The 13,812-nt window shown below is 40.2% G+C and overlaps 1 protein-coding gene across 1 annotated transcript in view; it reads right to left on the bottom strand.

The window, feature by feature from the left end:
• The window catches only part of PGM5 (phosphoglucomutase 5), a 201,433-nt gene that overhangs the window by 170,323 nt on the left and 17,298 nt on the right, over positions 1-13,812 (bottom strand). The window contains exons 2-4 of the mRNA XM_044265946.1: positions 12,024-12,186; positions 5,237-5,383; positions 1,876-2,001 (exon numbers count right to left, since the gene is read on the bottom strand). Coding sequence (XP_044121881.1) covers positions 1,876-2,001; positions 5,237-5,383; positions 12,024-12,186 — 436 coding nt within the window. The remainder of the gene's footprint in view (positions 1-1,875; positions 2,002-5,236; positions 5,384-12,023; positions 12,187-13,812) is intronic.

The following is a 13,812-nucleotide window of genomic DNA, read 5'->3' on the forward strand; positions in this document are numbered from 1 at the left end:
TGAAAAACATAATGAAAGGACTTGGAGATAAAGTTGAGGAAACCTCCCAGAACAGAGCACAAAACAAAGAAAAAGAACATCGGTGGTAGGGGCAGAGGGGAGAATCAGATAACTAAAGAACTAGTTCAGTAGGTTCAATACTTTAAAATAACCATTCTGGAAAGAAAGGAAGGCAGCAATAATAGAGGAAGTCACTCAAGAAGTTATTTCCCAGAATTAAAGGACTCAAGTTTCCAGATTAAGAGGATCCGCCAGGAACCCAGCACAATAGAGGAAAATAGTCCCACATCAAGACTCAACATTTCAAAACGTAGGAACACTGATGATAAGCCAAAGGCCCGAAAAGCCTCCTGAAAAGAAAAAGGAAAGATTCCATATCATCAATTAAAAATCACAATAGCATCAGATTTCCCAAGTTCAATGTGATGGCTATAAGGCAATGCAGCAATGCCCTGAAACTTCTGAAAGGAAATAATAGCTATTGTAGAGTTCTATATCCAGATAATATCAATTAAGAGAAGGAAATAAGAAAGGCATTTCCAGGTATGCAATGTCTCAACACATTTACTTCCCATTACTATCTTTCAGAGCTTCTGGAGAATGGGTTCCTCCAAGAGGCAGGAGTAAATCACAAAAATGCAAGACAAAGGATCCAGATATAAGGAGAGCCAACACAAGGGAAGGATAAAGAGAATAACTAGAATGATGATAAGGATAAGAGCAACTCAGAAAGGAACCCATGCAGAGCAGAGCAAATCAGAGCATGAGATGAGAAGATTTAGACTCTGGGAGAGGATGGCAGTTAGTAGTGGTAAATACATCTAACAAAAACTATGCAATAAGAAAATAAGACAAAGGAAATAAAAGAGTTGTGCTGTGAAAAAATATAACTACAGTATTTTACATGGCTCAGCAGCATTCTAATAATGGAGACACTGGATAATGATCTCACCAAAATGATGATATAATTAATTGAGGGAAGTGTGCTTGGATTTAGTGAATGGAGACGGTGAAAGAGAGTTGGTGGGGAGGTGGGCTTAGATTTTTTTCAAATAAACTTTGAACTACTTGACTGCTTAAACTATATGTGTGTACACTGATCAAAATAGATTTTGCGGGGACACCTGGGTGGCTCAGTCGGTTAAGCATCTGTCTTTGGCTCAGGTCATTATCTCAGGGTTCTGGGATCAAGCCCCACATCAGGTTCCTTGCTCAGTGGGAAGTCTGCTTTTTCCCTCTCCTTCTCCCTCCACCTATGCTCTCTCTTTCCCTCTCAAATAAATATTTTTTTAAAAATAGATTTTTTTAAATGACTACAATTAACTATCCATTCCACACGTAAATAGACATTGCCTCCAACTCATTTTTTTCGCCTCTATCTTCATTTACTTCAAAAGAGAGAAGTTACCAGGACAGGGAACTGGGGAGAGGTGCACAAAATGCAAGAAGAGGAGTGTGAGATCCAGGCTTTCAGGTATGGAATGAATAAATCATGCAGATGGAAGCTGCTGCATAAGGAATATAGTCTATTGTATTGTAATAGCATTGCGTGGTGACAGATGGTAGCTACATGTGTGGTGAGCAGAGCATAACATATAGAACTGTCAAATCACTATGTCGTTCACCTGAAACTATCCTAACAATATGTGTCAACTACACTTCAATTAAAAATGATATATATATTTTTTTAAAAACTAAGTAAGAAGAGAGAAGTTAAAACTGTGAGGTTTTCCAGAACATTCCAAATATCTGAATATACACATGTTGTGTAAATATCTATGAATCCAATCTTCCTCGTAATCTCAGAAACCCAGCATGGGTAGAGTTCTCCTTAATATTTCTCATCCACCAAATGGGAGAAGACCAGGACTTTACCTCCGTGCATCGCGTCAACTCGGATCTTCAGTTGGCCGGGCCCTGTCAGCAAACTCTTGATGGCATTAAAATCAAAGATGGTCCGAAGGAGGTTGAGATAGATATCTACTGGGTCCACTATCTCCACTAAGGATAGAAGAGTAAAGGGAAATATCATTGACCATACCCATGAAAATACTGGGAAGTGTAAAAAAGAATCACTACCCTAACAGCATGAAGTTCTGACCACAATCCCATCATAACCCTAGCCATCATACAGGAAGCCAAGTGTCCATTTGTACACTAAGTCACAAAATTAAGGCACAATCAAGATCCTACAAACTGGGCACCTGGGTGGTTCAGTTGGTTAAGCAACTGCCTTCGGCTCAGGTCATGATCCTGGAGTCCCAGGATCAAGTCCCACATCAGGCCCTCTGCTCTTCAGGGAGCCGGCTTTTCCCTCTGCCCCTCGCCCCTTTCATGCTCGCTCTCTCTCTCTCTCAAATGAATAAAATCTGCACCCTCTTATCCCATCTTCCTTCCACCACATCCCTCCCAATGAAGGCACACAGCTCAATGCTAAAAGACACCTTGGCACACCCAGGTGCCTCTCCTGTGGAGGTAAGCCAAAGAATCACTCAGGGGGCTTGAAGAGTCACTTTAGCAGTGGCCCTTATTTTCTAAATGCCATTATGCCAACCAAATCCAGGGTTGGTGATGAAGGATACATTCCTGAGTTTGTACTGTATGCCCAACCCAGTACCCATTTCAGGCTGAATGCCAAATATTTAGAAACCTTCATTAAACATAAGTATTCTTCAATGTTTGGCACCCCCCAGTGACCAGGAACCCAAAACTAGTCTTTTCCACTTATTTGACAGATATACACAATGCAAAATCCATTACATTTTTCAAACTTGGCCACCAACATATAATTAATACTAAGAAAGTATTTTCCTAGAATACTAGATATTTGACTCTTTTAGCATGAAAATTTGTCCATAAACCCTGCTTTTAAGTTCATAGTTAAATTTTGAAACATATGTATGTTGTTTTTCAAAATTTTCAAATACATACTACTTTGGAATTCTGAAATACTTAAACTTGTACAAAGGAAATTACCAATCCACTTTTAATAATTTTCAGTAAATTCCAGCTATAATATTTAATGGATGGAATGTTATATGTTACAATTAGATAGATGAAACTATTCCTTCACCTGGTCAAATACCATCTAAAAATATTTTTCAGGGGCACCTGGGTGGCTCAGTGGGTTAAGCCTCTGCCTTCAGCTCAGGTCATGACCTCAGGGTCCTAGAATCGAGCCCCACATCGGGCTCTTTGCTCAGCAAGGAGCCTGCTTCCCCTGTCTCTCTCTGCCTGCCTCTCTGCCTACTCGTGATCTCTGTCAAATAAATAAATCAACTATTTTTTTAAAATAAATAAAAATATTTTTCCTTGCACTTAAGTTAATATAGTATGCATGCCCGTTTAAATATAATGTAATTATTTTTGCATGAACACAAATCATTTTTAATCTTTTGGCCTGAGAATAATATTAATTCATACAATAAATAAAGAATTAATCTTTATGAAATATATATGTAAAATGGTTAAAATGGTAAACTTTATGTATATTATACCATAATAAAAATTACTATATGAAATAAAATATCATATTCTTTTAGACATAGAAGTCTTACTCCACAATATGGGATAATATTTTTAGCTATTTTATTCTGGCTCTTTAATTCTTGAACCACTTGCCTAAATACAGTTGGTATTCATAGCTGATAACACATAGTAAACAGAAATGTAAAAAACAAGGAAGCAAGTAAAATTCAGTGAAAATTGAAAGTTCATATCAAATAGTTCAGGCTCTTGAACCCTTAAGGTGAAATGCCAAGGAATGATGTGTTTTCAATGAACTCAAAGGTTTGCTCAACATTTAAAACACCAAGAACACAGCACATAAATTATCCCAAACAATTATCTTCAAATTCTTCTTGGGAACCAGGGACTGGGAGCCAGGGAACTCTTCTACCGACCTCCTGGTATCCACAGCATCTTAGAAATTTCATCAAATTAGCAATATGGTGGCAGAAACAGCCTGAACTTGAGCTCATCAACGAGACCAATGATTTAGGTCTCTTGGGCAAGCATAAAAATTGTGAAGATACCAGAAGTAAGTAAATCATTTGTAACTTCTTCCTGATGGTAATGTCTGATTTTTCCCAGTCATCTTATTGTCCAATTTTTCCAAATATATGTAAATGAGCATATTTAAATCCATTTCATCTGCTATGCCCCCGTTTATGGATGTCAAACCACTGTGTGTTCATATATGTGTGTGTGCTCCCAGCGAGATTAATAAAAGGAGACACCATAATTTCCAGTATCACATGGCTTCTGATGAATTTCTGCTGGTTAGCTAAGTGAGCAATTGACTCAAAATCCTTCAAGAAGAAGATCCTAGTGTTGGCTTAACAGTGTGACACCTCAATGTCCATTTCAAGCTCTCCCCTGCTTGTCCCTTCAATGCCATGTGGCTGTGAGCCTGGTATTTAATCTTTTCAGCTAAATTAATTTGTTTGTCAAACAAAGAAAATATTTTAACACAGACTGTATTTAAGCGTATAGGACATTAAAGGAGTAAAAAGTTGGTTTGTGGCCAATTGTATATGTTCTAGGAAAAAGCAATAGGGTAAAATGGGGGACTAATATGCATATACATGATATTAGTAATGTTATATGGTTCAGTATTAATCTGTAAAATTAAAAGTTATAATCCGAGCACTTCAGAAGTTTCAATCAGTCTACACTGTAGGATATTTGGGGCAATTTCATTCCATTCTTTGCCTAATCCATTTGGTGTTTACTGAGTTCCTTTCAAAAATCTCCTCACATAGTGCTTGATACAGAATGGTGATCTCTCTCGCATTGAATCAAGGTAAACAGCATGGGTTTGGCTTGAAAAGAAATCGCCTACCTTCCATGGGAAATTTTAGTAACCCCATTACCTTGATGGTTCTCTTCTTCACTGTATAAAATACTCCAGTATCTTCACCGTAATGGAATAGAAAAGTGAAGACATGTTTTGGCGACTCATAGCCTATTCTTGGGATGCCATAAGGGAGTCAGCTATGACATTTTTCCAATGTTGAAAGTGATCTAGAATTTGGGAAGTCATTTTTGAAATTGCCAGTCCTGAATATCTTGGCTGCTCCCACTTCCCCATGCACCACAGTCATATTACATCTGTTTATCAAGTCACTCCCAAAATAGACCATCCAATCACTTTAGGCTGTGCCCTCCCATGCGGGAAGTGGAGTCACCGCCACCCATGGAATGACTCTGACTTCTTCAAAATATAATCTATTACCTCTAAATGGCTTGAATTTGTTCTCCAGGTCAAATTCTTGTCTTCCAAGCCGAGACAGGTCAATTCGAAGATCAGGGCATATGGCATATTCTTCGATTGTTTTGCTGATCTGGTAGATTTTGTCTGATACCACATCTGGTGCAGGACCTGCATTTGGAAACAGCACACCACCAAAACTAAATTTTTTAAAAAGCATCTGCAACTTCAATCAGAGGCATGTTCCCTCCTTCACCATTAAGCAAAAGGAAGATTCATTTGTTCTCGAAAAAATGGACAACAGTTCACAGTTCTATTGTTCTTCATATTCCCTGTGTTGTACTCACCCACGATGAAGGAAATTTGGTCAGCCTCACCTGTTCTATGTAGGCTAATAACCCATATGTTTGTTTATCTGAATCCATTTCTGAGCAATGATACATTTTCCCTAAAAATAGGTTCACACCTGACAGGGAGACCCAGTTATGTAATCAGCTTTTTTCAGGATATGAGACACCAACAGGATATGCACTTGACAGAAGTGAGGGATTCCAGATTTAAACTGCAGCCTCTCAAGTGCACCTAGAGAAAAAACACACGAGTTCTACTCCCAGGTCGGCTGCCTTGTTGAGGCAGAAGCTTGCCGGGGTTAAATGCTTTCCCTGACTCAGGATCCCTAGTGACATCCAAGTTTTTAAAATGAGGTTTAAGTAAAAATATTTGATGTGTTTCCTCACAAGATCAAGAGGACAACTAGAATGTGAGAGACTTTAAATGAACATGAAATCAAAAGTTGTCCCCCTTTCAGCTTCTTTTTAAATTTTGTTTTGTGCTGCAAGTCACTTTAGATTTTTTGCAGTAAGTTTGGAAATCAAATGAGTACAGTACAAGATCTGAAATATCAGTGAGAGACAATAAATAGGTTTTATGTGAGATATACTTGCCAACTCAACTGTAAATTTCAGCCAAAAGGAAATCAAGAAATAATTTCTTTTCTATTCCAATCCTTTAAGCTACACTGTCCAGGACAGTAGTCACTAATGGTATATAGCTATTGAGCACCTGAAATGTGACTAGTGAAATTTATATGTGTTGTAACTGTAAACTACACATCAAATTTTGAACAGTTTGTAGAAAAAAATGTTAATAGGTTACATTTGACTTTTATAGTAACTTGATGAAATAATATTTTCAGTATACGAGGTTTAAAAATGCATTGTTCGTGGGGTGCCTGGGTGGCTCAGTGAGTTAAAGCCTCTGCCTTTGTCTCGGGTCATGATCCCAGGATCCTGGGATAGAGCCCCACACTGGGCTCTCTGCTCAGCAAGGAGCCTGCTTCCCTTCCTCTCTGTCTACTTGTAATCTCTGTCAAGTAAATAAATAAAATCTTTTAAAAAAAATACATTGTTCATTTCACCTTCATTTTTTTTTTTACTTCTTCATGTGGCTACTAGAAAGTTTAAAATCCTGACTCACAATATATTTCTATTAGGCAACTCACAATGTATTTCAAAAACTTAGCACTATTTTTGTCTCCCCATAAATGCTCATTGAATACATAAAAAGGAATACTACCCAAACACAACAAATTGTACACATTAACTATGAGCAGATTTTTTTGTATATCAATTATACCTCAAGAAAGCTGTCTTAAAAATAAAGGAAAGGCAATGTCCCCATTCTACTGCATGGGAAAGAGGCCTAATAGGTTTTAAACATATTTCCTTGTCCTTTAGGAAAAGCAAAGGCTGCAAAGAAAAAAAAAAAATGGCCCTCCTCCTCCACTCCACACCATTTTTTATCCTTTCACAAAATGTAAAACAGTAAAGAGCCTTGTTCTGTCTTTGCCTTTTCTATGCTTGTCCAGTAGGAGAATGCATGAATATCTCCCTTCTCCCTTAGGTGTCACTGTATTCTTTGACTGTGTCCCTCACTTTTAAAAAGCCTGATTTGATGACAAAGCACACTGGCTTCCAAAAGTAAAACAACTTCTAGTATGTTCGTTTTCTGTGATGCCACTCAACCACCCATGTCGTTAACCTAAAAGTTCATCATCAACCTCTGCATCCATCAACTACTTCCGAGTTCCTTGACATCTTCTGCTCTAATGAGTTTTCCTCCTCATTTTAGTCAGTGGCAGGTAAAGTCATATCTTAAATATTATTGCCTCTTGAAGTCTTTTCAAAAATATCAAATTTGAGTGTCTTCTGCCCATGAATTCCTTATCTGCCAGCTACCCTCCTCCACACCTCTGCTGAACCTGCTCTTTCCTGTACTGATGCCCATCATCGCCTGGTTAATCCCAGGCTATCGGTCCCTTTTGGTTTCACTGGTCTCTAATCCTAGGCAGGACCTAAGATCCCCTGTCTGAGCCATACCTTTGTCAGCATAATAACATGAGCCTACATTTACTGAAACTTACATATACCACATTTCACACTTTACATGGAATTCGACATGCACAGAAAGCAGATGAAATAGGAGTTATTATTATCGTCAATTGCCAAATGGGGAAACTGAAATTTGAAGAGGAAGAGATCCTTAACCAAGGCCCCTTCACTGGTAATAGACAGAGGCTGGATTTTGAATCCTAATAGTCCGATGCCAGCTCAGACACCTGTAACGAGTACCATTCCTCCGTGCCTCCACAGCCGTTCCCCAACCCTGGGACATCACCATCATCTGTCCCCACTGCTACAATTTCCAGACTCCCACATATTGCTGGAGGTAGTCAAAAATTACACCAAGTGGCTCCCCCTAAGAATGAGGCTGCTTACCCTTACAACTTCTCATGCATGAATCATCAACACATTTCCCATAGTACCTTTTACAGAATATGTCCCCAAGTCCTGCCTCTCCTTGTCCCATTATCTTACCACACAATCTTTCTTCTTACTTTCTTTTTGGAACAGGTATAGCAACTATTACACCAAACTTTCATTCTGCACCCCTCAGAATTGCTTCTTTCCCCATCCTTGCAATCTTATCCAGAAGTTTTGCCCTCTTCCCAGAATCTAGGCTCTAACTGAGCTCCACACCTTAAGAATTGTGTGACACTAGTCAAGCTTTTTAAACCATTTAATTCCTCAGTGACTTCACTGGGTTGTTACGAGGATTAAATGAGAAAAGGTATGTAAAGTTCTGAGTATGGTGCCCAGCACATTATAAGATTCCAAAAAATCCAGTATCTTTACTATGGATCCCATCTCCCCTCTAGCATCTTCCCCTCTACTTAAAAACATCCTCAGAATGGTCCTGTCCTCTAAATGCACTTTAAAAGGAACATAGTTCCAGATGTGTCCTAGTTCCCTGGCTGTGCCTACTAATTCCGTAGACACTTAGTCTTTTTTTTTTTTTTTTAAGATTTATTCTTTATCTGAGAGAGAGAGAGAGAGAGCTCATGCACGAGTGGGGGGAGGGGCTGAGGAAGAGAGAAAGAGAGAGAGAAACAGACTCCCCACTGAGCATGGGGCCCTAAAAGGGGCTCAACACTGCTGGATTCCAGGATCCAGAGATCATCAGCTGAGCCCAGATCAAGAGTCAGACGTCCGAACAACTAACCACCCAGGTGCCCCAAGACACGTAGCCTTTTAATTCATTCCATAAAATATATCTATATGACACACAATGAAAAGAGATGAATGTCTCTTCAAGGAAAAAAATTATGGTAAAATTGATTCTTCTTTGAGTAGAAAGAAACCAAATGAATCTTTCTATGCCATTAGGAATGTTAGCTTCATTCATGATGCCAAGACATGCAAATATAAAGAATTAAGCATAAGAGAGGGACTTTCAATACAGTTAAAAGCCAAAATCTACAGCTGAATACGTCTCATTTCCCCCTGTGCTTTAGTCTACAAAATGGGTATTTAAATAATATCTTCTCCCTTTATGCCTCACAAGATATCACAGAGACGACTGAGATATTTTTGTAAGATATGAAATCAAATATAAATTCCAAATACTTACTTTAGTAAGCATTGTCTAGTGTGGCAACTTTTACAACTAGACAACGCTTTTACAAATTTACAAATTTTACAAATTGCTACTTTCTGAGCCCATTCTATTTCCCATGTTAACAGCATATAGAATACCTGAATCTTGCCTGTTTTTTCCTGAAATCCTCAAGGGCTGCTGCAAGACTAGATGTGGGTCCTTGGTATGCTTTTTTTTTTTTTTTTAAGATTTTTATTTATTTATTTGATAGAGAGAGATCACAAGTAGGCAGAGAGGCAGGCAGAGAGGGAGGGGGAAGCAGGCTCCCCGCTGAGCAGAGAGCCCGATATGGGGCTCGATCCCAGGACCCTGAGATCATGACCTGAGCTGAAGGCAGAGGCTTAAACCACTGAGCCACCCAGGCACCCCCTTGGTATGCTTTTTAATGAAACGAAACTTCTCGAAGTATACGACACTTCATAAAGATGTTTTTTGTTTTTTTTTTAAATCCACTTGATGTGAGTGAAGTTCATTTGTTTGGATAATGTCCAAAATGGCTTCAAGGAGGGGGGAAATAATATTCTGGCCAAAAATAATTCATAAAGGTAACTATTGTTGGTGAAAATTATCTGCTCCTGCAGAAATACAGACTCAGTGTTCTATATTAAGACTAAGAGACTTAACAACCAAATGTAATACATAGTTCTTGGATGAATCCTGGTTTGAATAAAACAGCTATAAATAGGGCGCCTGGGTGGCTCAGTTGGTTAACCCACTGCCTTCGGCTCAGGTCATGATCCCGGAGTCCCAGGATCAAGTCCTGCATTGGGAGTCTGCTTCTCCCTCTGACCTTTTCCTCTCTCATGCTCTCTCTCTCTCTCGCTCTGTCTCTCAAATAAGTAAATAAATTCTTTTTTTAAAAAAACAGCTATAAATAACATTTTGGAGGCAACTGGAAAATTCTGAATATAGATTAGATTTTAGATGATATTAGAGAATTGGTATTATTTTTGCTAGGTGTGATAATGTAGTTATGTTAGAATATGTCTTTCTTTTAAGAGATGTATTCTGAAATATTTAGGTATAAAATGTCTTCATGCTGTAATTACCTTAAAATTCTTTAGGGGAAAAAAATGCAAAATGGAAAAGCAAAGTAATGGACACAAGCTACCCATTTATTATTCTCACCTTTATATATGTTTAAAAATTTGTTTAATTCACCCCATACACATATCCCACTGCACAAAGACCTCTAAACTATACATTTCTGTAAATAGAAGAAATAGTGAAATAATTCTAAGCATTTCAGGGAGAAGAAGTCAACACTATAAGGAAGAAAGATGTCTACAGGTTATGCTAAAAAGTCATTTGTCTAGCCTTGAGCAGCCATGTGAACTTGAGCAAATCAATAACAGCCTCTGGGGGATTTATTTCTTCATCTATAAAATGACAGAAATGGACTAAATGACTTAGAGGGTTTCTTCCAGCTTTTAAATTCAGAGTCCTTCCATATCAGATAAGCGTCCATGAAATCAAGTGGGTTCAAGATCTCATTAGGCCACTTCCTTGTCATGTCACCTCAAGGGTTGTGGTGGTTCGTTCGTTCGTTCATTTTATACGTCATTCCGACCTGGCCACAGGGTGCCCAGATATTTGGTTAAACCTTATTCCCAAGTGTCTACAGGCCTGTTTCTGGATTAGATTAGTATTTGAATCAGTAGACTGAGGAAAGGAAAGCGCCTTCCCCAATGTAGTGGCCTTATCCAACCCACTGAAAGCCTGGACAGAACAAGAGGCTAAGTGAGGGAGAATTCACTCTCTCTGCCTGCTTTCCAGCTGAGACACTGGTCCTCTCCCACCCTGGAACCCGGACTCAGACTGGAACTTACACCATCAGTTCTGCTGTTTCTCAGGCCTTTGGACTCAGACCAGAACTCCACCATCGGCTCTCCTGGGTCTAGAGGTCCCAGGACTTTTCTGCCTCCATAATCACATGAGCCAACCCCTCTCTGGGCCCTGGGGCAGGTGATGCTGCATGCAGGCCCTTTAAGAGCTGTCCCTCAGTTCGCCACAGCCCCAAGGGTCAAGGGCATGAGCCAGTTGGTCTTCCAAGACAGATGTGTTGGGGGCTCATCTCTCAGGTCGCAGTCTTAAGAAATGGAGTACCCAATGTAGAGTACAAGCCTTCCCTTCCTCAGATAGAAGCTTGGGATTTTGCATTCTCTCCAGATGGTGGACTATTTGGCCAGCAGTGAGGTTTATGGCGAGGTGGTGTCCCAACTTCTCCCACCCACTTTGACATGGTTTCCCTCTCATTTGCCTTGTGTAAAGGGGCTGCTCTGCTGTTTTTAGGTTTTTTTCAGAGGAAAGTGATCCATCTTGTAGATGCAGTATGTCCATGACAGGAGGTGAGTTCTGGATGTTCCTACATCACCATCTTGAACCAGAACCCAGCCCACTCCTCATAATAAATCTCTGTATAGCCCACTGTTCTGGTCCTTTGGAGAAACCTGACTAGTACAGCACTTCACTGGAACTTTCTGTGCAATTTCTCTTCCACCCTGCTTGTCTACCACCAAACGGTCACTGTAAGACTATGATAGCTGGGATACATAGGTGGCACAGTCAGTTAAGCGTCTGACTCTTGGTTTTGGCCCAGGTCTTTATCTCAGGGTTGTCAGATCGAAGCCCACATCAGGCTCCATGCTCAGTGCGAGTCTGCTTGAGATTCTCTCTCTCCTTCTCCCTCTGCCCCTCACCCTGCTCTCACACATGCTGTCTCAAATAAATAAATACATCTTTTTAAACAAATAAGACTATGACAACATAATAGGACGGAAATCAGGATGATTAAGGCAGATTCTAAGCCACATACCTCCATTGGCAACATTGAACTTCACTCCAAACTCTCCCCCTGGTCCTCCAGGGCAATGGCTGGCTGTTAAGATAATTCCACCAGCTGCCTTGATCTTCCTGATAATGCAGGAAACAGCAGGTGTTGACAAGATACCATTCTGCCCAATAATCAGCCGTCCAATCTAGATCAGCCAAAGAAAGAAATCAATCCAGTTACATGGAATCAGAGGCATTTCAATGGAAAGTGTCCCAAGCTCTGTTAAGACACAATAAGTCACCTGGCAAAAGGAATTGAGTAGGCTTTGGGTTAGGGGGTGAAGGAGAGCTCTGGCATTGTCTCTCCTGCCCGATATCTCTAACACCATCGGGGCACCCACATCTAGAGGTCAATTACCAAACTGGATCAGCCTCATTGACTTTTAGTAATTTGAAACATCGGCTTTTGATGTTCAAGGGCTTGGCTTGAACTAGGCAAGAAGTTCTTAGTTTGTTACTGGCTTAGAAACTCTACACATGAACATACTAGAAATTATAAGAAAAAAGGAGTGCTTCTCTGCTTCACCTCCTTCCTCTCTCTTCCTCAGCACAAGCCCATACAGGAGGGACCTGGCTTACCATAGCCTCGTCGTCAGCGGGCGTATTGAACTGTCCTCTGAATAACCACTCTTATAGAGGCAAGAATTTTATTTCTGCCACTGACAACATGTGCTGGAGACAACAGAAAAACTACCCAGTCATGCTAAGCAGAGATCTGGAGGTCATCCCCGGGTGCAGGCAGTCTTTCTAGAGCTACAAAAGTGACTTTTAAAAAAGAAAGTCAGGGACGCCTGGGTGGCTCAGTTGGTTAAGCAGCTGCCTTCGGCTCAGGTCATGATCTCAGCATCCTGGGATCGAGTCACACATCGGGCTCCTTGCTCGGCAGGGAGCCTGCTTCTCCCTCTGCCTCTGCCTGCCTCTCTGTCTGCCTGTGCTCCCTCGCTCTCCCTCTCTCTCTGACAAATAAATAAATAAAATCTTTTAAAATAAATAAAAATAAATAAATAAATAAAAAAGAAAGTCATAGGGAGCCTGGGTGGCTCAGTGGGTTAAGCCGCTGCCTTCGGCTCAGGTCATGATCTCAGGGTCCTGGGATGGAGTCCTGCATCGGGCGCTCTGCTCAGCAGGGAGCCTGCTTCTCTCTCTCTCTCTCTCTCTCTCTCTGCCTGCCTCTCCGTCTACTTGTGATTTCTCTCTATCAAATGAATAAATAAAATCTTTAAAAAAAAAAAAGTCATATAACTCTGTAGAGTATGACTCAGCATGCTTGCTCTTAAAATAAAGACCAATGTCATCCAATCCAGTGGTTCTCAGATGTTACAACTCAGAATCCTAATGAAGCCTTAAAATTACCAATACTCAGACTGCATCTCGGACTAATTGTATTAGAATTTCTGGGGGTAGAATCAAGGCTTCATGGTCTTTAAAGCTCTACAGGTGATTTCAACATTCATCCGAGCTTAGTGATCAAGTCTCCTTGTTAAGAATCAGCAGCATGGGCATCCCCTATGAGCTTAGTAGAAGGGCTAAACCTCAAGGTCCACTCAAGACCCACCAAGGAAGAATCTAATAAGTATCTTAACAAGATACCCTCCCCCTTCTAGTTAATTCATCTGTCCATCAAAATTTGAGAAGTACTGCTGTGGCCCACAAGGGAAGGCAAGCTCTAGCATCCAGCTCAACACCAAAATTACCCTGGACCCAACTACAGCAATGCTAGAAGCAGGTCACTGACTGAATAGGACAATGAAGGAAGATACAGGAAAAAATGT

Source organism: Neovison vison, chromosome 9 (genome assembly GCF_020171115.1).
Source record: "Neovison vison isolate M4711 chromosome 9, ASM_NN_V1, whole genome shotgun sequence".
Taxonomy (NCBI): Eukaryota; Metazoa; Chordata; class Mammalia; order Carnivora; family Mustelidae; genus Neogale; species Neogale vison.